This window comes from Drosophila melanogaster, chromosome 3R, assembly GCF_000001215.4.
Source record: "Drosophila melanogaster chromosome 3R".
Classification (NCBI taxonomy): domain Eukaryota; kingdom Metazoa; phylum Arthropoda; class Insecta; order Diptera; family Drosophilidae; genus Drosophila; species Drosophila melanogaster.
The window spans coordinates 29,741,967-29,765,380 of record NT_033777.3 but is presented as its reverse complement, the minus strand read 5'-3'; the positions used below and the strand labels follow the sequence as shown (position 1 = coordinate 29,765,380).

At 45.7% G+C, this 23,414-nt stretch overlaps 4 protein-coding genes, 1 long non-coding RNA gene and 1 other non-coding gene across 10 annotated transcripts, besides 1 other annotated feature; 4 read left to right on the top strand and 2 right to left on the bottom strand.

Annotated features, from left to right (window-relative positions):
- Positions 1 to 3,820: 3,820 nt before the first annotated feature.
- Positions 3,821 to 4,966: a mobile genetic element.
- A 1,374-nt stretch (positions 4,967 to 6,340) lies between these two features.
- Positions 6,341 to 10,191, top strand: lncRNA:CR44953 (long non-coding RNA:CR44953). The gene is made up of 4 exons (NR_125293.1): positions 6,341 to 6,486; positions 9,117 to 9,614; positions 9,680 to 9,895; positions 9,965 to 10,191. It is a non-coding gene; the product is annotated as a long non-coding RNA:CR44953 (long non-coding RNA).
- A 661-nt stretch (positions 10,192 to 10,852) lies between these two features.
- yata lies at positions 10,853 to 16,162 on the bottom strand. 2 transcript variants are annotated; one of them, NM_001276153.1, is made up of 9 exons: positions 15,213 to 16,162; positions 14,930 to 15,153; positions 14,464 to 14,869; positions 13,758 to 14,400; positions 13,523 to 13,687; positions 13,312 to 13,457; positions 13,114 to 13,242; positions 12,650 to 13,052; positions 10,853 to 12,551 (listed from the first exon to the last, which is right to left on the bottom strand). In NM_001276153.1, exons 1-9 carry the CDS (start codon positions 15,588 to 15,590, stop codon positions 12,424 to 12,426), a joined length of 2,622 nt encoding a protein of 873 aa, NP_001263082.1. In that variant the 5' UTR covers positions 15,591 to 16,162; the 3' UTR covers positions 10,853 to 12,423. The 2 variants fall into 2 exon arrangements, with proteins under 2 accessions (NP_001263082.1, NP_651722.1); NM_143465.2 differs by having other exon boundaries at positions 12,053 to 12,551.
- A 55-nt stretch (positions 16,163 to 16,217) lies between these two features.
- Positions 16,218 to 17,677, top strand: ATPsyngamma (ATP synthase, gamma subunit). 3 transcript variants are annotated; one of them, NM_170425.4, is made up of 2 exons: positions 16,218 to 16,557; positions 16,612 to 17,666. In NM_170425.4, the coding sequence occupies exon 2, from the start codon at positions 16,634 to 16,636 to the stop codon at positions 17,525 to 17,527; it is 894 nt and encodes a 297-aa protein (NP_733304.1). In that variant the 5' UTR covers positions 16,218 to 16,557; positions 16,612 to 16,633; the 3' UTR covers positions 17,528 to 17,666. The 3 variants fall into 3 exon arrangements, with proteins under 3 accessions (NP_733304.1, NP_524550.1, NP_733305.1); NM_079826.4 differs by having other exon boundaries at positions 16,512 to 16,557; positions 16,633 to 17,666; NM_170426.3 differs by having other exon boundaries at positions 16,512 to 17,677.
- Positions 17,678 to 17,867: 190 nt separating this feature from the next.
- On the bottom strand, positions 17,868 to 20,044 carry IntS11 (Integrator 11). Its single transcript, NM_143464.4, has 3 exons — positions 19,698 to 20,044; positions 18,644 to 19,618; positions 17,868 to 18,588 (listed from the first exon to the last, which is right to left on the bottom strand). The coding sequence occupies exons 1-3, from the start codon at positions 19,909 to 19,911 to the stop codon at positions 17,984 to 17,986; spliced, it is 1,794 nt and encodes a 597-aa protein (NP_651721.1). The 5' UTR covers positions 19,912 to 20,044; the 3' UTR covers positions 17,868 to 17,983.
- Positions 19,298 to 20,172, top strand: asRNA:CR46109 (antisense RNA:CR46109). Its single transcript, NR_133480.1, has one exon.
- Positions 20,173 to 20,288: 116 nt separating this feature from the next.
- Positions 20,289 to 23,409, top strand: Wdr24 (WD repeat domain 24). Of its 2 annotated transcripts, none has more exons than NM_143463.5 (8): positions 20,289 to 20,499; positions 20,558 to 21,197; positions 21,260 to 21,592; positions 21,649 to 21,730; positions 21,791 to 21,946; positions 22,004 to 22,462; positions 22,529 to 22,714; positions 22,778 to 23,409. In NM_143463.5, the coding sequence occupies exons 1-8, from the start codon at positions 20,382 to 20,384 to the stop codon at positions 23,132 to 23,134; spliced, it is 2,331 nt and encodes a 776-aa protein (NP_651720.3). In that variant the 5' UTR covers positions 20,289 to 20,381; the 3' UTR covers positions 23,135 to 23,409. The 2 variants fall into 2 exon arrangements, with proteins under 2 accessions (NP_651720.3, NP_733303.2); NM_170424.2 differs by having other exon boundaries at positions 21,646 to 21,730.
- The last annotated feature ends 5 nt before the right edge of the window (positions 23,410 to 23,414 follow it).

The following is a 23,414-nucleotide window of genomic DNA, read 5'->3' as shown; positions in this document are numbered from 1 at the left end:
ACAACATCAGCGGGGGATGGAAGACAACAACAAGTGCGATCGGAAGACGGCAGCTTTTCAGGAGCAAAACATACAGGTCAAGATATGCAGACTAATCCCATCCTAATTGGAAACACACACTATTTATTCGGGTTTTTTTTATTAATACCAAGCTGACTTGTTACATTTAACCTTAGGCAAATATGTAGATGGGCAGCTAATAGGAGTTTAGGATAATATTAATAATAAGTAGCTGCATTACTACCGTTTAATTTTGTATGCATATCTGCTTATATAAATAAGTATTCTTAGGTCCCTCTTTTATCTGAATTAAGAGATAAGTTATAGTTACTTGCTTATAGATAGAGCTTTCTAGATACAGAAAACCCATTGCATACTACCAAGCGCCTTATCATGGATTTCGAACCACTGACTCGAAAACGAAACATGAAATCCATGCTAAATTAAACTTAAAATTGAATCATCATCTTAAGCACACGTATAAGGAGATTTTACTATATATAAAATCTTTTAACATATATCAAATTTGGCCCCAAAATAATATATGAAATAAAGTTATATTCAGCCTTAAAATAGCTGAATCGCTCAGCACTGCCTATCAACCCCCCCTCACAAATGTTCAAAATTTTGTTTTGCTGATTTTTAATCTATGCAACAACAACAGCAAAGAGAACAACAACCACAAAGGGGATCACAAAAATATGCACGACGTGCCCACTTTTTTGCAGCAGCGAAATTTGTTCTTGTTTTTACCTCTGCTTGTTTTCTGTTGTTGTTGTTACTGTTTCCTTTATGCGACACCTTGCGAAAATGCAAATGATCCTGGCACACACACACATGCGGACATGCACACACGTGCACTAACAGTTTGGTTTGTCACGCTCTCTGCGCGCTGCCTCGCTCTCTCTCTCTCTCTCCCTCTCTCTTTTACCTGTGCGAATGTTAATTGAAGAATTTATTGTTGTCTCATTGTTGTATTGTTGTATTTCAGCCTGGCGACGGCGGCGGCCACTTTTTTTCTTCAAATTTTATTTGTCGGGTTTAATTATGACAACAGCAGCAATAACAACACCAACCAGCCAGCGCCAGCCGATCATTGACTTTTCTGCTCTGGCGTCACATAGTTTTTGTTGTTGCCCGCTGTTTCTGTCGCTGTGGTTCTTGTTCCTGTTGTTGTTATTCCTTGCTGCTGGAAGTTGTTTTTGGCAAAAGAGAGAAAGAGTGAGAGAGGGATAGGCGAGAGGGTGGGGGTGGCCGAGTGGGAGTTGGTGGACGGAGAGCGGGAGAGCGGAATGAACTTTGGGCCGGTTACCGTTTAACTTTTGCGCTTGACAACAAAAGGGAGAAAGGGTACACAGCAAACAAATTAGAGCAAAAATGCAAATATAAAAAAACAAAATACTATTTTGTAAATGATTAAACTTAGTGAAATTCGTCATACGCTTAATGACTCACGATAAGAATTTTTAATACGATATGCTTGAAAGTTTATACAAACTTATTTCTTGTTTTAGACTATTGGTTAATAAAAATCTTTTGATCGTTAAGGGTTTTATTTCCCTCCTGATTAAAATTAATAAAAACGCGACATTTGCATAAGCACAGCCCCTCAAAACAATTGGTGGTCGTTCGCAAACATTTGAATCCAGTTGCATGCTCGTTTTGCGAATAACCGAACGCACCCCACCCCACCCCCAAACAACCAACCACCCACCGCAAACACTGGGCGAACTTTGGCGACCCGTTGACATGTTAATGACACTTTTATAACGCCAACAACAAGCTGGCAACAAAAACAAAGGCGGATGCAACATTCTCCATTGTTTATGGAGCGAGCAGCGCGAGGATACAAATTGTTTTTATTCCGTTTTTGGCGAGGGAGCGGTCCCATCGCCGCAAATACTTACGCACAAGTAAATACCGCAGCGCATATGTGCACATACACTGCAAGAAACACAGATATCGGGTGCAAATTGGCAAAGTACTCAGGTATTAAGTCGATAGATATGCAAATGACTCATGATTTATGCAGAAATACTATTGTACCATGGCATCACTGTTTGGAATAACATTTGCTAAATTTTTTTTTAATTTCAAACTGAATTATTTTTTCCAGTCTACCGAACGCATTTATTCCATTGACGTGTGGCGGGGCTTTAAGTCATTTTTGATGTACGAGTGGTTCTTGTTGTTATATTTCGTGTATATTTGAGTTAATAATACGCGCGAAAGGTAACGGGTACAGTGAACTCAAAACACGTACAGTGCGTACACCTTTAATTGCACTGCGAATGCGTTTGTGTGCGCCACTCAATGAAACAGCCAGTTTCCTCGTCCTCCTTTCGCTCGGTTATTGCTTAAGTTGCTCTCCTTCGCGAATATTGCGAATATTGGGAGCCAAAACAGAAGAGCAACCTAAGAAATGTGAGAAGAATCCGCAGAAGAATTCGGGCGCCGAAGAACAGAAGCCATTCTTCTGCAGATGCCGTGGGCGTTTTAAATCGCACGACTTCTGCGGCGGTAAAAATCGTTGATCACAACAATACAGAGAAAAAATGACAACCATTTATTTTTGAAAAAATAAAAACAAACATTTTTGATAACAAGCACCATATGGCTGGACCCAAACTATATTTTCTTTTGAACATTTAAGAAAGCAAAAATATATTTTGTGCCACATGGATAATCTGGGTGAGTAACTGACATTATTCATAATTATTTCTGGTAATCAAGTCAAAAGTTGAAAAACGCAGTTAGTGCGCATTAAGTTAGTCATAATATTAAATCTTGAGGTTACAGCAAAAACAAAAACTCCAACTATAGGATTGGCCAAGCTCAGCCCATTAAATCAGATCATTCATTAGTAAAAAATGTTACATTTAAAATTAAAAATATAAATAATCGGTACGATAGTAGAGCGTAATCTTTAAGTTTTTGATGAAAAACTCTCGCACTCAGACTTCAGCTATCCAATTTCTCGCAGTGCATCTGAGGTCGTGGCCATTGCTTGCCTTGGCCTCATTCTGCGTCCGAATCTGCATCTGGCTCATCAGCTGGAAAAGATCGGCGGCATGCCATCGCAGGTCTGGACTACGGATGCCACCTGGGTTCAAGTGCAGCTCCTCTAGGGGTTTTCCTACCGCTGGGAAGCGCGACTTGCGCTTTGTTGTAGCTTTTGCTTTTATTAGCACGTTTCGCCTTTATGATCGTAGCGTGATTTCTCCGTTCTGGCCGCTTTGTTGCTGCTGCTGCTGCTGCTTTATTGCGCCGCAGCGTTTTGTATTTTTATTGTAGTTTCGGCAACAGGTGTGGCCCCAAGCCATCTGTACGTTGAACCCGACGCGGGTTATGTCCCCATCCCCATCACCGTCCTTTTGCCCAATTTGTTTACCACTTCCCCCATTTTCCAAGGCAGCCATGACGTGTCCCAGTCCGAATCCTTATCGGTGGTTTTCTTAACGCAGTGACGTCTTCGGATTTTTCACCCCATTGCTCGAGTTCCCCGATATCGTGCGGTATTGACGTCTACATGACTCATCCCCGTGGAGTGGAGACTTGTTTTCTAGCCCATTTTAGAGAACAGCGATTGGTTTATGACACTGGCCTACACAAGATCGGTTTATTTTCGATTTCCGATTCAACGTGGTTTTGAACTACAAATTTCTCTTAAGCAACTGCAACATAATTCCATTAAATTAAAGGTTTTTAATAATAACTGGAATAACAACTTAATGGAAATTTTAATCCGTCATTGTTTAACATTTTGGATTAGATGCACTTCTTAGTATAAAAGGCTTTATTTAAAAGATTTTAAGTTATACAGTATAATTCGCTTAGCTGCCTCGAGTACTTTGCACAATGCCTCGATGCAGGTAACTTAAAAATGCAGCTAACTTAATTTTTTTTTTTTTAAGGAAAAATAAAGAATTTATTTCTTTATAACAATGTTAAACATAAAAGGAACTGATAATTTCATTCTTAATGATAAGTAAGATCGACATATAAATTTAAGTGATGGTGAATTGATTAAAACACTTTTTAAAACTAACTTAAAAATAGTCAGTAATTTTTTTTTGCAATACAGCTGAGTTTATATGTAAATTAAACAGCTTGTCTTCCATAGAATTCAAGTTTTGCAAAAACTCATCATTATTGTTTCGCATAAAAATGGACTTTAAAGCCTTAATTGCTGCAAACCCATCCTTAAAAGTAGGACGCTCAGTATCGTCCACATCTTCATCACTATGGCTTTCTTCGTTATCGCTGGTTTTTGCACTTGAACTAAAGAGCGCACGATTTCATCATCATCTAATTGACCATGGCAAGCCTCATCTGCATCAACATTGGCATATTCATTCCAATTAATATTCGATACAATGTCAACTTCTACGCATTGTTTGTCTTTTTCAGCAATGGTGTCTCCTTTTCTTTGACGCTTTCTTTTTAAACCTGACGCGGCCACAGCTTCATGAATTTCATTTGTTTTTTGTAAAATGCGGTTGACTGTGGATCTGTCGCATTTGAACTTGGCACAAATTTCCTTTTTGTCCACTTTGTTGGTCACTAACTCGATTATTTGAAGCTTTTCCTTTAGTGTTAGTCCAACGACACGCTTTGTTTTACCCATTTTAATAACTTTGTGTCATAAGAAACAAAAACACAAAAATCACGATCAAAGCAAAAACAAAAACGGACATGCGCAGATACTGAAACGAGTTGGCATTCTTGCCATCTTTTAGATATGCAAAAATGATTCATAGATGGCGCAGCTAACTTTGATGATATTCATTGAAATTGGCAAAAAAAACAGCTGATATGATGCACTTAAGTTAAAAAGGCTGTTATCTGCGATGCAGCAAACGTATGAATTTTCGTACAAATTTTCTATTCACAAAAAAAATGGAAAAATAATGCAGATATCTTGCCGATGCAGCTAACTATCGATGCAGCTAAGCGAATTATACTGTATACGATAACGCTTATTCGCAGAATTGCTAGCTTGTGGATAAATTTTGGATAAAGTTTAATGGGAATTTCGATATGAGTATGCACTGAAGTATGCTCAGTGAAAAGCATGCTGTCTAAATTTAATTTTTTAATTTAGTAAGTGCTATTCTTCGAGCATTTTCTAGTAAGCTAGTGTAACTCCTCTCTCACCTTCTCTCTCTCTCTCTCTCTCTTTGTTCGACTACCGGACCTAGGTCTATAAATATTGAGTATTCCACGCGGTGGCCGCGCTCTGGTTTTGAGAGCCCTTAAAACCCATCCACTCACAACAATTGGCGGTCGCACCGAACAAAGCAAAGCCCAAATGGCTTAATGGCTTGCCAAAACAACCATAAAATCAAAAGGCCTGCCCAAAAACAACAGCCACAAGCCGCTAAGCAAATCCAAGCCAGAATCAGAAACAGAAACAGAGAAAACAAAAAGTTCAGATTGGTTCTGGTATTTTTATGCCCCTCGCTCGAAAGTGTCCGACGCATATTTCAACTTGTCAGGCGAAGAAAAGACGGCGACCAGCGAAAAAAAAAAATTAAAAAGGCTCGTAAAGCTGAAATCAGCAAAGCCGTTTCGAGGGTAATTAATCGCCAACGCCGCCGCCATCGTCGCACATGGAGATCACCATCGGAATCGGGATGGGGTTTGGGGATCTTGCCGGCGGTACGGACGGAATTACTTGCGGACAGACGAATCATAATCATCCAGACTCTAAAAAGAGCAGCCCCAGCAGAATCGACCGATCCCAAAAACCAGGCAGACAGACCAAAGAGTCTCCAAAAAGCTGGAAGGAAATAGGGGATTGGTTGGACAGCAAGTTACTACTATCTGTACATATGTATATGCCAAAGAGTCTAGCTAACATAATAGATTAGAAGATATGTATGTAGATACATAGATATGTATTCTGACCACTGTACGTGTCTGTCATATTATTAACATGGTTTGACCACTGTGCTTGCAAGACGCAGCTGCGCAATGAGTTCGGTATATTGAGAGGTCATTCTTAGAATTTGACTACCACGAAAAATATGATTGGCGACAAAGTACCGTTACGAGTGAGGCGACGGCGTTGTCGCGCTGTCGCCTAGTGTAGTCCAGCTAGCGTGTGTAAAGGATAGATCGATGCGTAGAAAATACGATCAGTTGCATACAGACGATCGCGCACGCCGGTTGGAATTCGCTTCACTCAAATAGTTTAATTGCCAACATGGGAGATTAGGCACAAGAAAATGTCAACGCTGCGACATATATAACATTACATTTGCACCTTGAAACAGAACAGATATAGGTATAGATCACTGTATCATGGTATTTCATTTAAAGCAGTTTCCTACCAAAGTTACCCGGAATGAACGTCTTATCGGGGCCATGAAAACCATTGGGAGTGCGGTTAGTGCATCCTAATCTCTAGCGAATGGCGTACGTGTCGCTAATCAGGTGACCTTCTGCATTCCGGACGAGACTATGGCATCCATGGGAGCTTTGGTAAATACATACATACATATGTAGATACATATTTTCAAGTAGCAATTTAACCATCATTAAGTCGGAAGCGATTTACTATTTATTAGCCCTGCTTGCTTGGCTTGGACAGCGATACAGGGACCCAGAATTTCACAATTAACTTAGGCGCTTGGTCTTGGCCGTTTTTGGATTCGATTTTTAACCCATTTTGTGAAATTGAATTTATTATTTCGCAAGTTTAGAGTTCGCTGCGACGGCGAACACATGCGTGCACTGCGAGAACTTTATGAATTTTGAATATGATGATGACATAAGTGATGACACTTTAAGATATACTAAGTAATACTTATAGACTGGGAAATGAAATACACGTTTTATTTTATATCTTAATAACCGAATGCATGAATTAAAAACGTGTAAATATTTTATAGTGTTTGAAGTTTAACTCGCTTCATAGTTTTTTGCTGTGCATGTGGCAAGCGCGACAATGGCAGCCTGTAATTGACCCACTTTCGGTGGTGATGAGGCGGGTGGTTGGTGGGGGCTTGGGGCAGGACAAGGGGCTCCGTTTTAGGGGGTGCCAGGTGTGCGGGTGGCGGGTGCTGGGAGGTGGGTGGCTTGTCAGCTGGCATCGCCATCGAAATCAACACGTGTGCGGCAAGCCTCGAATTGTGCGCCAATTCGCTGCCATTTACATTGTGTCTTGTGCATGTGGCCAAAAACCAGTTTGCCGTGGCTCCAAGTGTCCACGAGTCCCCCGCCAAACGCCCCTTGGTCCACCACCTCTGGCAGCACGTTTTCATTCATCGACAACAAACTGTTGCATGCAGCCGCCAGTTGTAAATTTATTTACTTATTTGTTTACAGACATCGCGATTTCGGCGACAGTGCTGTCGTCATTTTAACTAGACTTGGAAACTTGGAAAAAAATATAAAATAAAAGTAAATTTTAAGCAATGCAGATAAAAGCGGAATTTAATCACTCGCTTTAACTAGTTTGATATTATTCGTGAACAAAACAGGCGGATGTGAGTCAAAGAGCTTCGCCTGCGCATATATTTTAAAGTTAAATTTTGAGCTTTATGGTAACGAATTTCCCTATAGACTTCCTATAGAGTTAGCTTTTTACTGGCCAAACGGACATCACTGATCTATCGTGGCGCTCGTGCCGAACTTGCGGAACACTTGGGCTTCTGGTGGCCACGGGCCGCCATGCCCACCGGCCCATTGGTGGTGACTCATCCGTATCGTCTTGTCTGCGGTCTGGACTCCCCAGCGGAATTATCAACTCGGGCACGCACCGCACTCGGCACATCGAACGAGGTCCATATAGTCAGTTAGACCACGGGCTATAGTCAGCCCCTTATCGCGGTTTTGCGCCTGCGGTTTTGCTTTCTATGGAAGACGCAGTCTAACCACCCCCCCACCATCCCATCCGATCACCGATCGCTCTTTGTGTTTGCCTTGGAGGCTTGTCCACTGTCGCGGATCAATATTTGTTCATCGCAATTGTTACTTGGCTGTTTGCACGTATTTGCACAAACGGAAACTGGCTCAAAGTGCGTAAATATGAACGCCCAAGCGTGGCCTTATTCGGGGTTAATGCCGGGAAAGCCCCATGAGTCATATATGGGGATTTTCACTTCTTGAATCTTTATGCATTCGTATAAGTAAACTCGCGACTTGGATTAGATTAGCACATCAGTTCCACATTTACACAGATTAATGTATACGAAGATTTGGCAAATAGACTATACTAGGTATATGTTAAAAAAAAAACAAATTTTAAGAAAAGCTCTTTCGATAATATAATATATGTATAAGAATATATCTGTAATATATATTATGAATATATTAAAACCATCCGACAAACCTATGCCTTGTCATACCTAACCAGCTGAATAAAGGGCATCTGATAGTCGAGGCATTGCTTTCAGTAGAGCCATATAAATGCTATCTTATTCTGAACATTCACGCCACTTGCAGTACTTTTTCCTGAATATAGGGTCAAGAATTAAAAGTAAAAGCACTTATTTGTTGGCTCTCTATTAACTTGCAGGTGATAAGTGATTGTTGTTCCGGTTATTAAAACAAAAAAAAAACGCTTAGCACCACGGTGCACCGCCCTTGAAAATGGGTTATGTTAATATGGGAATGATTTATGTGCAACAAGTAGAATGTCATCATCATCACCCACAGTGGGTGGCAGCTGGGCGGTGGATGCCGGAATGCAGGGGCTGTGTAAATGCTAAGGAGACCGCTCCTAGAAATGGCAGCACATGCAGCGACATTACCACTGCGAACTGCAGCTAATTTGAAATTTTAAACAATTTTTGCAACGACTGCAGCGGCGCAACAACAAAAGACGCCGAAAACAAAGCCAAAGGCGAGTCGAGCGGAGCGTTGCGCTTTGATTGAATTGAATGCGCGAAAATTGTGGAAGTCAAAGTCGCGAAATGGGAAAAAGGCGCGAACGGCTCAAAATTATTCGAATTTTGGCTGGCATGGAATTTAGTCTAATATAAAATCATTGAAAAGATTTTCATAACATAAAAAAAAAACTTTTAAAAGTACTATGCTATATTTTGAATAATATTCATATTTATTTGCTTGTAATTTTACATAATTTTTTGCCATCCTTGCTATTCCAGCATTCAAGCATACCCCACCTACGATCGCAGGGTATCGAAAACAAATGGCAATCGTAATAGTAAGAGCGTTTAATGCATTTGGCGAGGAAATTACGCGAGTTTGTATAGAGTTGTTTGGAACCGCCGCACACCTGCGTGCCAAATCGCATGGCTCCAATATATCGGTGACAAATCCGAGCATCGCTGAGCGCCAAATGAATGCCCAAGATGGATGGCTGAATGGCACTGGATGGTTGCAGGGCAGCCGGAATTACCATAATGATCTCAATATTTGCTCAACTTTATCACGACGACCATTTAATTGCAGCGCGCTAATCGCGGCCCGTTCGCCTCAGTTTCAGTATCTCAGCACTTCAGCCTTCCAGCCATCGCAGCATCGCAGCATCTCAGCACAATTAGACACGCGAGTGGCGGCAGCAGGGCGTATGAGTAATGCGGGCGCAGTGCAGCGATTCTATCGCCCGGCCTTCATCTGTACCCCCATCTGCGGCATCTGAAGTCAGTGCCTATTAATAGCATTCCGCGATCGCCTGCCACTTAATGTGCTTACTCTGTTTTCTTAGCCACCACCCTCGACTTGGCGTCACTTATTTTGGGCACCACTAACCGGAGCATTTGTGGCACTGGGCGAGGCAATTACTCACAGCAAGGGCAGCTCCGTCAACAGATTGGGCAGCTGCTCCACTCCGGGGAGGCGGCGGACAAGTGGGCGGCACCAGCGGTGGCAACAGGGGCGGCGCCAAAGGGAGTCCTTCATAGGGATAAATGCTATAATCGAGGTATTAGTATTGCTCCTTGCTCTAAATCTCTAGAAACTATTATTATTTATTTCCCATATTCTCAAACAGCCCCCTTTGGCCAACGCCCCTGTGTGGCAGACCCACTGCAACAAAAGTTGCAACAAATTAGCTGCGAAACGGGCGCGTGAGAAAAACAAAGTTGTGCGGTCGCAGGTCTTAAAAATAGTTCGCAAAACGTGACGTGACATTGGGGATTACCAAGGAGCACCAAACTGGGCAGATTGACTCATTTTAATGAGCCGAGTGGGCGGAGTGCGAAGTGAGCCAACAAATTTGGCCTCCTTGGCTCTGATAAGTATGCTATGAAAATCATGCAGCACCAAATTGAAATATATAGATTAAATCATCATCAAATTTAAAGCACTAGTATCTGTAATGCTGTAAAATATTGTTTTGAATACAATGTACGCTTAAAAAGTCACGTCTTCATTTAAAAGTGATGTCACCAGTGCTTTTATCAAAGTTCAATATTATATATATTTTTTCCCCTTTTTCTAGCAATCTATTTGGATTTTTTATGATATCCCCATCTACCCATGTGAACTGTCCTCGAAAAAACTGCAAAAAGCAGCTGCGCCAACTGCAAACTGCCAGTAATAAACAAAGACTTGCGTTTGCATTGTTGCAATTATCGCGTGGCCATCGGAAACATTTGCCAAAACAGATGGCATTTGGCCATTAAATACGTATATTTACATATATATTTATCCAATTGATCAGATGTGTGCGAAAAGCTGGAGAGTGCATCCATCCATTTGAGCCATTTGGATTTCCACTTACCACTTGTTGCGTTAGCATTGGGATTTCCGAAGAGAAGAACATGGTTATTATTTCAAAATTTATTTTACTGATGATTAGTACTAAATAATTTAGTTTTCTTGTAATTTACCATTACCACTTTCAATTGATTTTTGGTTTTTCTTGTTTTTCACTTTTGCAGTCTTAAAAATTTGTCTAAACAATACATTTTCCATGTTGCTTCAATTTCTTGTTTATTTTTCAATGAGTTTTTTGAATAGTTCGTTACGCTAATGTTAAATTTGCTGAGAGAATTTGCTATAAGAAAATGAATGCCAATAGGTGTGGTTGGTGGCGGGGAGGGCGGAACGCGGGGTAGGCGTGGCATATTGGAATCGAGAGTTGCATTAATTACAAATATACATATGTATGTGTGGCGTTTGCTCCAAATGCAAACAGACGCGGCGACAACAATGAGATTTTTAAAAAGTCAACATTTTCACATCGTATTTCCTCGCTGCGGGTTATTAGTTTCGTTTGTATTTCAAAAATATATTATGGAAAAATTGTACACTGATATTGAGGTATTGGAAAAAATCGGCATATATGTTAGGTATATGTATATCTGTATCTGCATATGCACTTGCATCCGTATCTGTATCTGTATCTGTATCTAAGTGTATGTACAGGACATCCAAAAGTGTAAGATTACGCTAGGTAACGCTACTAGTTCGACATGCAAAAATGGCCTTGCGCTTGGTGCTGTTCTTACTGGGTAAAAATCGAGGAGTGTCCAACGGAAAGTGGGCCAGTTGCCGCAGCGAACCGACCGGGAGGACATCGATTCCTGATCGTTCCTATTTATGGCAACGTAGGACATCTATGTAATATAACAAGTGCAATTCTACTACAAATGTATCGCTGAAAGGCTTTAAAATTGTTTCCTTTTATAATTGCTTGCGGTTGTTTCGATTTCGGTTGTTTCTATTTGGTTGGTTCTATATCGTTTTCGTTTCCCCTTTATTATGCACTATATAAAAATATCTGCTATCATTTATGTATTAAAATTCACAATTTTGGTTACGCTCCATTCGCAAAAATACGTTTAGTTTAGATTTCTAAATATTCACTGTCCCTCGAAAATCGCGTGGATTGGCATCCATCCATCCATCAAGTGTTAGCCTTTGGAAAGGGGCGACTAAAATGGGTTTTGAAATCAGACACACGCACATCCATATCCATTCGCTCATTGATAGTGGGATTGGAAAAGGACCTCGTATCCACTCCTCGCTGATATCGATTGAGTCCCCGACTCTCAATCCTGTCACTCTGACAATCACGCTTATTTAGTCGATTAATTAGGGTATAAATTTGAAGTAATTTACTAGCTACTGGTTGGTTTATAAATATAAATTACAGGTTTAATTACAGTGCTTTACATTGGAATTTTCGTTAGAGACGCTGAATATATTAGCTAATATCGTGCCAGCATTAGAAATACAAAACGGCTATATTTTACGGAATCGAAATGGAGGCTCGAGACACTGAGATTGCATTTAATGCAAACTGGCACCCAATACAAACACAAAGCACACACAGAGCGGCCAAATGGGCCAAATGGGGCAAATGGGACCAATGGGACAAATTGGACAAATCGGGGCCGGGACAAGACACACACGCACGGAAATATACAAAATACACTTTGGGCTTAGATGTACGATGCGAATAACAGCTAAGCAACACACGTCGCTGTTATCGGCTGATTACTTTTAAAGCTTTTTGGCGCCCAGCTTCATGGGGCCGCTCGCCCGCTGGGCCCGTCGCGCCTCCAACTCCCGCTGCCGCTGCAGCTTCTTCTCCTCCCGCTTGCGTCGGGCCTCGTCCAGTTTGGCATTGCCTGAAAAGTATCGGTTTCGTTAGTGGGTCGATTCACCAAGTGGGTCGCCAGAAGGGAAATCTGATATGGCAATAGGCATGTTAGCGTGAGGAACTCACCGAATCCCGATTCATCCAGTGGCTCAAACTCCCCGTCGGCCCACGAATCGCTATTCCAATTGGCATTATGCGTCGAATTATTCAAATGCGACGAAGGCGGGCTAATGTTATTGCAATTGGCAGTGGCCGACGTGGGCGATGTGTTGCTGCTGGATAGATTGGGCAGCTCCTTTGGCCGGAGCATCGACTGCTTCGACGGCGAGGTGACGTGCGAGTTGAGCTTGGCCAGCGGCTCGATCAGATCGTTTAGCTCGTGCTGCTGCAGCTGCTGCTGATGTGGATACTGCTGCTGATGTGGCAGCAGCGGGCGCTGATTTGGCTGACTGGATGACGTGGATGATATCGATTGTCTAGCCAGCTGTTGTTGCTGCTGCTCCTGCTCCGCCTGCTCCTCCTCCTCGCACTGAAACCCACCCAATTGAGTTAGTAACAAGTTTGAGTTAGTTAGTTTGATCAGATCTCACCGGATCCTCCTCGAGACTGCCCCACTCCTCGTTGTCCCAGCCGTCGCGCACTTCGCTCAAGGCATTGGCTGCCATCAAGGCGCCATTATTGGAGCTGGCCGCCAGCGGACTGCTGGGATCCTGAGAGGTCTAAAATTAAAATAATCGAGCATAATTAGCAGCATTCAAAAGCCAGTCGATTCGAACACCACTACTTACATCCATTTCGCCCCAGTTTTCGTTGTCCCAATCGTTGTTGCCATAATCGGAGGCCGAGGCGGAGGTGTCATTGCTTTCATGCTCCAGCGACGTCATTGAGGTAACACTGCTCGTGGTGGTCGATAAACTGCTGCTCGATGGTTGTTCTGCTCGCAAATGCAGGCCGGGTTAATTGCATTGTGGTAATTGCATAAGCGAGGCGAATACTTACCAAGCGACGCTGGCTTGGACAGATTGCGTCCAGTTAAAGGCGGTCGTGGTCGAGACGAATCACTTTGGCTGCGATAGAACTTTGCTGTGACGGCCGTCACCGCCCATCCCGCCCATGTGGCCGCCGCATTGCCAATCGAAGGCGTGGCCGTGTGAACATCCGCCTCTGCGAACGAAATATTTGATTAGTAACCTAGTTAGGATTTCATTAATTAACAATATTGTAAAGTACTCACCCATCGTTTCCCGCAAACTGGGATCCTCGGAGACCTTCTCCAGTTTGCCCAAGAAGCCTCTGATAGTTTTGAACGCCGGATCGCGCACCGTCTTCTCCGGATCAACGGTGAGGGAACACAGTGATGGCAGAACGCGGTTGGCCACCTCGCTGAGCAAAAAGTACTGCTGTGTGGCGGCCAGCGCCAGGACACCGGCGACTCTTGCCGGCGGAAAAGGATCCCGCATGGCACGAATGAAAGCGGAGACCAGCACACGCTGACGCACCTGCGGATGCAAATGCGGCGCAATCTTGCCCAGACAGACCGTCGTATTGGTGCGAATTCCACCTTGGTCATCCCGCGCCTGCAGCCTGGCAAAGTGACGCAGGACCTCCACATTCAGGTTGTTGTAGTTGAGCTTGGGCGCCAAGTGGATAATCGACTTGACCGTCTGCTCACGTATGGTGGCGTTGGTGTCTAGGAACCCGTGAGCCACCTGTGGGAAAATCTGATCGTTGACCACCTGTGGCTGCAAGTGCGCGATGAACAGATCCAGCTGCTGCAGCAGGCGCGATCGCGTCACTCGATCCGTGGAAGCGAACAGTTTGACCACGCAGGGCACAATGCGTTTCTGGTACTCCACCTCGTCCAGCAGTTTGCCCAGCTGCAAGATTATAACTCTTTGTGAAATCAAGTCATATAGGAGTATGCCAATTCAATAGACAACCTTAAACATGGGAGCCAGCACGGCAGAGCCCGCATCTCCGTACTCGTAGGCTGTTATCAGCTGTGGAAGAATCTTATGCCTGCACACGTTGTCCGGAAAGTTGTCGAGATGCGTGGTCAGACCACTGAAGAAGCGATTCTTCTCCGCCTTGTCCTTGATTTGGATCTCCTCTAGGAAGAGCAGTGTGTCCACCAAATCGTTTTTGAAAAAGCCTCCAGGCTTGCGGCAACGTGTGATTATATCCGCCGGGTTGGGACGATTCGAAGGCGAGGCGCCAACCAGCTCACAATAGAGCGATTGCAGGGACTTGGGTATGTGTTCTATATCCTTGAGGTTGGAGCGTTGCTTGAGCACACCGTTGAAAGCTTCCCACACGAGGCAGCCCAGGCCCCACATGTCCACGGAGCTGGTAGAGAATCCGATTTGAAGGATTATTAAAATAGTCTAAGGTGAGAGGATTACGTACCATTTGGTGGCCGCCTTGAGCTTGCTCGGATCGTTCTTTTCGGGGGAATCGTAGACCTCCAGGGTCACAGGTATTTTGGCGGGCGGCATGGGATTACCATCCGCCGCTGAGACGTACTCCAGGCTGCCCAGTTTCCATTCGCCGGAGGCATTGACAAACACCGACCAGGCGGAAACATTGTTGTGTCGCAGATTGCCATCGTTGTTGAGAAAGGACAGGGCGCGCTGAAAGGGATTGGTGACTTGGTTAGCTAGGGCAAAATATCAGGGATATGGATACCCACAGTGATCTGGAAGATGCCCCAGGCCAGGTAGAGGCCCTTTTGGACATTGTCGCTGCCCAGCTTGGAAAAGTAAGTGCCCAGCGGATCCACCGCCTCGGTGGCCACGTACAACATCTTGTCCGTTTCCAGCGAGTCCAGATACTGCAGGATGCTGGGGTGACGCAATGTCTTGAGGCGCTTCAGCGCCGCCTTGGCCAGCTCGCACTTGGTGTCGGATCCGCTACGGATGTCGTAGACGAACACAGACACCTCCTCCAGCGTCGTCTTGCGCTTGGCCTTGTGCAGCGTCCATATGGAGTATTGGTCAAAGCCGCCCACCGGTTCGCCAATGTCGTAGGGGAAGTCTTTCGAGGAGTCGCGCGAGAAGAACGACCACATTATGTGTTTTGCTCGGCGGCTCAATATTTTGTTACTGTTGTGTCACACAGCAACAGCAACAACAACAGCAACAACTGGCGATTGCAACTGCAACAACAACGCACTGCGCAGGCAACACACGCACGCACACACGCACGCACGCACTCACACACACGCACACCTTGTTGCTGCCACACAAAGGCACTGAAATCGGTGGAGCCCCGATTCTCGGTTTATCCTCAAGCACTATGCCTCTGTCTTTAGCCTTGGCTTGAGCCCTATCCTCCTCATGCCAATCCAGCCGCCTGATGTCCTTTATTTTCCTCCGATGCGCAGCAACAATTTTCCAGCTTTGCTTACGCACACACACACGCACACAGCTAACTTATCCGCTGTTTTTCGTCCCCAGAGGTCTCATCCCTGGGATCCCGGGTGTCCTGGACAGGGCGATCGTGTCTATGTGGCTCTGCTGCGGGTCGGGGGAGTCAGTAGATCGGATCGGGCGCTCGTCTCCGTCGAATTATCCTAATCTTTTTCCCGAGTACGTCAGCTTTTTTTTGCGTGAGGCGTTAGTGACGGAACTTCGTGGCTCGTGCGTGAGCAGCTGATTCCAAAACAGAGCTGGCAAGGAGAAGGAAAACTCTGGTCGAGGGTAGAAAACAAGCTGGCATCTTTGGCAAACCTCTTAATCCTTATCAATTATTATTCTGTTTTTAACTCTATTGTCATAATTATGAGTTACATAAATTCAAATTAATTTCAAGCTTTATTGTGCATTCTGAAGCTTTCCAAAGAAGTTTTGTATTTTATCCAATATTAATAGTTATATGTAGCACAAATCCATTATCCGAAATTTCCATAATTAAAATAAATTATTTAATATAATATTTTACCGTTCACCACGAATCGCCACCGCGTTAACCCGAACTGGGTGGCAACTCTGCTCGGTGTTATAACACTCGTTGTGGCGCAGCCAACTTAACGCAAGGTAGGTGAATTTTCTCAATTTTTGCCGAGTGAATCGAGCTAATTTTCGCGACAGGGAATCTTCGACAACTCACAGGATGATGATGCAACGCACCCAGCTCCTGCTGCCCCTGGCCATGGAGGCCACCATGCTGGCCCAGCAGCAGCGTGGCATGGCCACCCTGAAGATGATTTCCATCCGCCTGAAGTCGGTGAAGAACATTCAGAAAATTACGCAATCGATGAAGATGGTGTCCGCTGCCAAGTACGCTCGTGCCGAGCGAGACTTGAAGGCGGCTCGTCCTTACGGCATCGGCGCCCAGCAGTTCTTCGAGAAGACGGAGATCCAGCCGGACGAGAAGGCGGAGCCCAAGAAGCTGCTCATCGCAGTGACTTCGGACCGTGGTCTTTGCGGTGCCGTCCACACTGGTGTGGCCCGTCTCATTCGCGGCGAACTGGCCCAGGACGAGGCCAACACTAAGGTGTTCTGCGTGGGCGACAAGTCGCGCGCGATTCTGTCCCGTCTGTACGGCAAGAACATCCTGATGGTGGCCAACGAGGTGGGCCGACTGCCCCCCACTTTCCTGGACGCCTCGAAGATTGCCAACGAGGTTCTGCAGACCGGTTACGATTACACCGAGGGCAAGATCGTGTACAACCGTTTCAAGTCGGTGGTGTCCTACCAGTGCTCCACCCTCCCCATCTTCAGCGGATCCACCGTGGAGAAGTCGGAGAAGCTGGCCGTCTACGACTCGCTCGACAGCGACGTGGTCAAGAGCTATCTGGAGTTCTCGCTGGCCTCGCTCATCTTCTACACCATGAAGGAGGGCGCCTGCTCGGAGCAGTCCTCCCGTATGACTGCCATGGACAACGCTTCCAAGAACGCCGGTGAGATGATCGACAAGCTGACCCTCACCTTCAACCGTACCCGACAGGCGGTCATCACTCGCGAGCTGATTGAAATCATCTCCGGTGCCGCCGCCCTCACATAAGCGAATGGAATGTGTTCGAACAGCTCTAACGATTCATACAGCTAATTGCATATGGTGCCAGGCACCTGGAGCTACGCCTGGAGCCCTAGTAATGTTACTCTTTCAGAAAAACCCCAGAATAAATAGCGTGGAACGAACGAAAATAACTTTAACCATGGAGTCCTTACCTAATTGGAGTGGGAGGCAAGGAATTTGAAAGCACTTGCACAGGTCTGTTTGGTTTTTACACATTGATATCATGGGATTCGATTGCATTCTTATGCAAAGACCCATTGATATAACTTAATGTGCATAAAGTCTCAAATTTCAAGTGGCAATGACTAATGACCAAAAAACTATTGGAACGTTTATGTATATTTTGATACTCTTTAAACTTTCAGAAATTGGTGGTATCTACACTTTGTGCTTATCTATGGAATTAAGGCGTGGGATTTCAATGGGATGCTTCTTCGTTGCCTAGCACATATTCTGCAGCACATTCAGTATGTAGGCTCCAATGTCCTCGTCCTGGTTGGTCCACGATATCAAAATGTTCTTCTGCTTGGGATCCTTCTCGTCCTCCTCCACCTTCACCTCAACGGATTCGATGGCTATGGAGCCGTTCTCCTGCATCGTCACCGTCCAGCCGGCTAGCTTTTCTTCGAGCAGAGTCTTCAGTCTTTCGCTTGTGCGAATGACCGGTCCGGAGTCGTCCATTTTGACCTTGGATGTAAATCGCATAACATGTCGATTAATTCCGATTTCCTTCAGGGCATCGGTTAGGTTTTGCAGCATTATTCGATTGTCCTTCATTACGAGGACGCCATGGATTAGTCGCCGCCTCTTGGGATCCGGTGGCTGGGCGTTGTAGGACCGGGCCTCTGCTTTAAGCAGGGAAACGGACGCATCTACTGGTATCTTCACAGGCGTAGAAATCACACAGGTTTCGCCGTTGGCCGGCATGTAGGTTTCCAGGTTGAATTCGTCTTTGATCTTCGAGCGCAGGAACTTCATCTTCCCTGCTTCACCATGGACGAGCATGACGTTCTTTGGCTCACAGTTCTGAATTAGCTGCATAATGCCTGCAATACAGAAAATTAATTAGTATCAGCATAAAAGTGCTAAGCTTGTAGCCACCTTTGGCATCTGCATGGGCCGAGAAGCTCATGTACTCCACGGCCATTTTGACCTCGACCACCTGGCGGTTCTCGAACTCCACCTTCTTGGCGCCACCGAGAATCTTGTTGCCCACGGTTCCCTGCACACAGTAGCCGGGCATAATCACCATGTTGTTCTCATTCGGCGCCCACTTCTTGAAGATCTGCAGGGAAAGACCTGCGTGCAGCATGCCTGGCGTGGCGAACACTACCATCGCGCCAGGATTGTCGATGTAGGCCTTGTCAAAGGGCTTGATGTGCTTGAAGTCGAACATGTTGCGGTGAACGAAGGTCTTGCGGATCTTCTGGTTCGTCCAGGTGATGAACATTTTGTAGTAGGTATTGGCCTTCTCGGTAAGACCCAGAGCAAAGTATATGGGGTACTTGAGGTTCATGCGCTCCCAGTACGTCTCCAGCAGGATGCACAGCTCCTGGGCGCGACCCAGGGCAAAAACAGGGATTAAAACCTTGCCGCCCTTAGCCACGCACTCGTGAACTTTCTTGAGGAAGTCCCTCTCGCGACACCGCTTCGAGTCCCTAATGGTAGTGGCGTAGGTGCTCTCGGAGATCAGCAAGTCCGGCCGGCACTTGTCTATCCAGGCGGCTCCCAGATGCCTGTCTGGAGTCATGTTGTAGTCCCCCGTGTAGACAACGCTCTGGGAGCCCACCTTGATCCAGAACATGGCGGCGCCCAGGACATGGCCTGCATAGTAGGCTTTGATCTCAAGGTCCGTGTCCACCATCATACTCTGGTGAAGTGTGACGGGAATCACCTTCTTCATGCAGTCCTTGATCATCTGGGTGGTAAAGAAGTTCGACTCGCCTTTCCGCTCTACGGCCACCTTCCGCATGTCCTCCAGGAGGATGGGTGCTATGGCCTTGGTCGGATGCGTCATGTAGATGGGCCCCGTGTAGCCCACAATCTCTGACATGTAGGGCAAGGCCCCGCAGTGATCTGGAATGCATGCAATCGATAAAGAAACGATTAGAGCCAGTTGACCAGATAAGAGCGCCTTTGGGAGGCCGAGACTCACCCAGGTGGAAGTGCGAGATGATCACACAGTCAATGTGGCTGGTGATCGGACCCTCCGGCACTATGTAGGAGAAGTCCGGGAAGCGGCGCTCGTCGTTGTAGCCCATATGCATCCCGCAGTCGAGCATTATGTTCTTCCCGCCCATCGAGAGCAGCAGACAGCTGCGGCCCACATCCTGGCCGGCGCCCAAGGGCGTTATCTTGATGTCCGGCATTTCTGGAAGGGATCAGGATCACCCGGCTCCACTCTCCTGCTTTCTTGCGGCCACTTGTTGCGCTGGTAAATGAAATTGTCGAAAAAGTCGACCGTGATTTTTGTAAACAGCAAGGCCGCACGAATGGCGTTGCCACTCCGTCGGTGTGGATGGTCCGGCAACGACGCGCTCCAACTGGCAGATCTTATTGGAGTGTTCCAAGAAGTTTCAAAGAATTTAATAGCTTAATTGAAATTAATGTTTCTGTCTGTATATGTATAGAATACATTAATTATATGTGAATAATACAACTTTAGTACAATAAGTCTTTTGTTCAAACAATATTCAACATCTGCATTTGGGAACACTCGCGCCAATGGTTTGCCGCTCGAGAAACGGTCATACTGAACCGAAAGGAAAATAAAAGATAGCGTCTTGTCTTATCAAATCACTGTTTTGCTTTCTGCGGGCGAACTTGCAACTGCTGCAGGATGCCCGATTCCGTGGAGGACACCTCCACAATCTCGCTGCGGATATGCCTGGAAGGACACGCGAACGCCCTGGCCCTGAATAAGGACAACAACCAGATTGCTTTGGCCGGAAGAAGCTGTAAGATTAGAATTGCCCAAGGTCTTTCTATAAATACACATAATTTGCTTCCGAACAGTGCTTAAGGTGTACTCCATAAACAGCAATGGCTTCACGGAATCGTGTAATATGCGCGGAAAGAACCAGAATCTTAGCTACTCCGCCAACGATGTGGCCTGGTCCACCTTGGATAGCAATCTTTTGGCTACGGCGGCCACGAACGGAGTGGTTTCCGTGTGGGATCTCTCCAAGTTCGGCAGGCAGAAGCAGCTGCTTGTCTACAACGAACATGAGCGCACCGCTCATACCGTGACCTTTCACAGCAGCGAGCCCAACATCCTGATCTCCGGTTCTCAGGATGGCACCATCAAGTGTTTCGACATCCGATCGGATAAGTCAATCAACACCTACTTCTGCAACTCGGAATCAGTGCGGGATGTCAAGTTCAGTCCACACACACAAAACATATTCTCCGCCGTCTCCGAGAATGGAACTGTCCAGTTGTGGGACATGCGGAAGTGGGACAAGTGCATGGTGCAGTTTACGGCGCACTACGGGCCAGTCTACACATGCGACTGGCATCCCACAAGGAATTGGCTGGCCACCGGAAGTCGGGACAAGCAGATCAAGGTGTGGAACATGGATGGCAGGCCGGGATTGGAGCACACCATTCACACAATCGCCGTAGTGGGACGGGTTAAGTGGCGACCAGAAAGAACGTAGGTTTTTCTAGCCAGGTTTAACAGTCTTATTTATATTAAATCTGTTTAATCCTTTCCAGTTATCACATCGCTAGTTGTGCCCTTGTGGTGGACTACAGCGTTCATGTGTGGGACATCCGCAGACCCTACATCCCCTTTGCCTCCTTCAACGAGCACACCAATGTGACTACTGGAATTGCGTGGCAGGGCAGCGACTCGCACTGTCTTCTGTCCATCAGCAAGGACTCCACCATTTACAAACATGCTTTTAAGGATGCCACGAGGCCAGCGCTGAAGGCAAATGCCCAGGGAGCTAGCCTGGGCAGATTTGGGGACATCTCCTTTGCCAACAAGATCAAGGAGTATGAACCCAAGACCAGCGGTGCATCCAATACCAAGTCTTCTAGCTTCATGTATGTCGTATTTGTTGTATCAACTTGTATGTTTATATGTATGTGTATTTTAGAAGTCGCCGTAAGACGAATGTGGCTGGCAGCATTCAGTTCCATTTGGACCATTCCAAAATGTACAAATTCATGGTAAACGACACGGTTAGTATGACACTATTAGGGATTTCTTTGCCAAATCTGATACTAATTGATATATTTCAGTTTTCCGGCTATCCCCTAAGCGAATCTGTTTCAAGACCCACCCAAGAACACGAAAGTTTTATTGGCTGTGCCAGGGAACTTGTTATCAGTGGGAAAAAACTATCGGAGTTATGCGAGCACAATGCAGAGGTTTCCAAGAAATACGGCAAACATAATGTAAGCGCTTGAGATTATTCCCAAAATTTGCCAAAACTTAGCATCTACATTTTTCAGGCCACCACATTGTGGAACTTTATCAAATTGTTCTACGGCAGCAATCACTTTGAGCCTCCCTTCGAGCACCGCTCCTCCTTCTCGAATCAAAAGAATCCAATGAACTCACGACGTGCCACGCAAGTAGCCAGCGATTGGCCACAGCAGCGAACTGAACTAGGCCAGGATCTCAATGGAAACACGCCGGAAACAGCCCACGAAATTGATGTGGCGAATGTGGACGATGATACGCTCGGCAGCAGTGGTGTGGAGCATCCGCCTACGAGCTCAGTGATTCTGTCCGAAACGCAAATCATCAGCGAGATTACCTTTGACAACTTTGAGCTCTTGCGCAATGGGTTTATCTACGTGGGTCCCACAGAATGCCCGAAAGCTTTGGCCTTCCCCGCCCTTCATCACGATGTGCAGGCTGCACGACCACAACTGGATCTCAAGGCGTCCGATCACGAAAAGTCACCTGTTAGTTGAGATTATTGAGAACTCGATGTATTTACAGCTTAACTAACTTATTCATCCTCTTTTTAGCCACCGCATGTTCCCACTGTCCTAAAAGTCAGCCATGTCCCGCCCATACCCATGTGGGAACCGCATAAGTTCGTCTCCGATGCCCTCATGCTAATGAACGATGTGGGCGATGTGCAAACAGCTCTGACAGTCCTTATAGCGCTGGGAGAAGCTCGGAAGCTCCTGCCCATTGACGATGCATTGGTGGTGAGTTCAAAGACAAAGTTGGGATCAGAACGGAGTTATTCATCCGGTTTTCTTCCTTTTCAGGAGCACTGGTTTTACACCTACGTGGACCAGCTGCATCGCTATGAGCTGTGGAACGAGGCCTGCGAGGTTATCAACCGCTCCTGGCTGAGATCGGTGCAGCAGCTCAACCAGCACTCGACCGCCATGCACACGAACTGTGGAGAGTGTGGACGTCCAATGGGCGGCAAGGTGGGATGGTACTGCGACAAGTGCAAGTCCATGCAGTCCGCCAAGTGCTGCGTCTGCGGTCTGATCGTCCGGGGAGTCTACGCCTGGTGCCAAGGATGCTCCCACGGCGGTCACATAGAGCACCTGCAGAAGTACTTTGCCAAACACTCCAAGTGCCCCAAGTGCGGACACCTTTGCGCGTACTCATGAGACGCGGAGGAGGCTGGGTTTGCCCAGCTTTTGCCCCCCATTTGAGAGCCTTGTAAATAGAGAAGACTTAAGCCCAATAAGTACCTTGCACTAGACACTAAACAGATTTTTATATAAATGTAGCTCGAAGATGTAAACTTGTAAAATAAGCTCAACGTTTGTGAAGTAAATTAACAGACAGGTTTAATCGATCTTCTGCAACTTTAAATAGCACAAATGTTTGTTACTTAACTTTTTTTGAAATATTGGAAAATAAAACTGTTGTCTGTTGATGCAAGTA

Coding starts and splice junctions, on each gene's coding strand:
- yata (NM_001276153.1), bottom strand. CDS start 15,590: ATGTGGTCGTTCTTCTCGCGCGACTCCTCGAAAGACTTCCCCTACGAC. Junction 15,154..15,212: donor GGGGCATCTTCCAGATCACT/GTGGGTATCCAT, acceptor AATCCCTTTCAG/CGCGCCCTGTCCTTTCTCAA. Junction 14,401..14,463: donor TGCTGGCTCCCATGTTTAAG/GTTGTCTATTGA, acceptor ATAATCTTGCAG/CTGGGCAAACTGCTGGACGA.
- IntS11 (NM_143464.4), bottom strand. CDS start 19,911: ATGCCGGACATCAAGATAACGCCCTTGGGCGCCGGCCAGGATGTGGGC. Junction 19,619..19,697: donor CATCTCGCACTTCCACCTGG/GTGAGTCTCGGC, acceptor CATGCATTCCAG/ATCACTGCGGGGCCTTGCCC. Junction 18,589..18,643: donor GGCCCATGCAGATGCCAAAG/GTGGCTACAAGC, acceptor TCTGTATTGCAG/GCATTATGCAGCTAATTCAG.
- ATPsyngamma (NM_170426.3), top strand. CDS start 16,634: ATGATGATGCAACGCACCCAGCTCCTGCTGCCCCTGGCCATGGAGGCC.
- Wdr24 (NM_170424.2), top strand. CDS start 20,382: ATGCCCGATTCCGTGGAGGACACCTCCACAATCTCGCTGCGGATATGC. Junction 21,731..21,790: donor AATTCATGGTAAACGACACG/GTTAGTATGACA, acceptor GATATATTTCAG/TTTTCCGGCTATCCCCTAAG. Junction 21,947..22,003: donor AGAAATACGGCAAACATAAT/GTAAGCGCTTGA, acceptor TACATTTTTCAG/GCCACCACATTGTGGAACTT.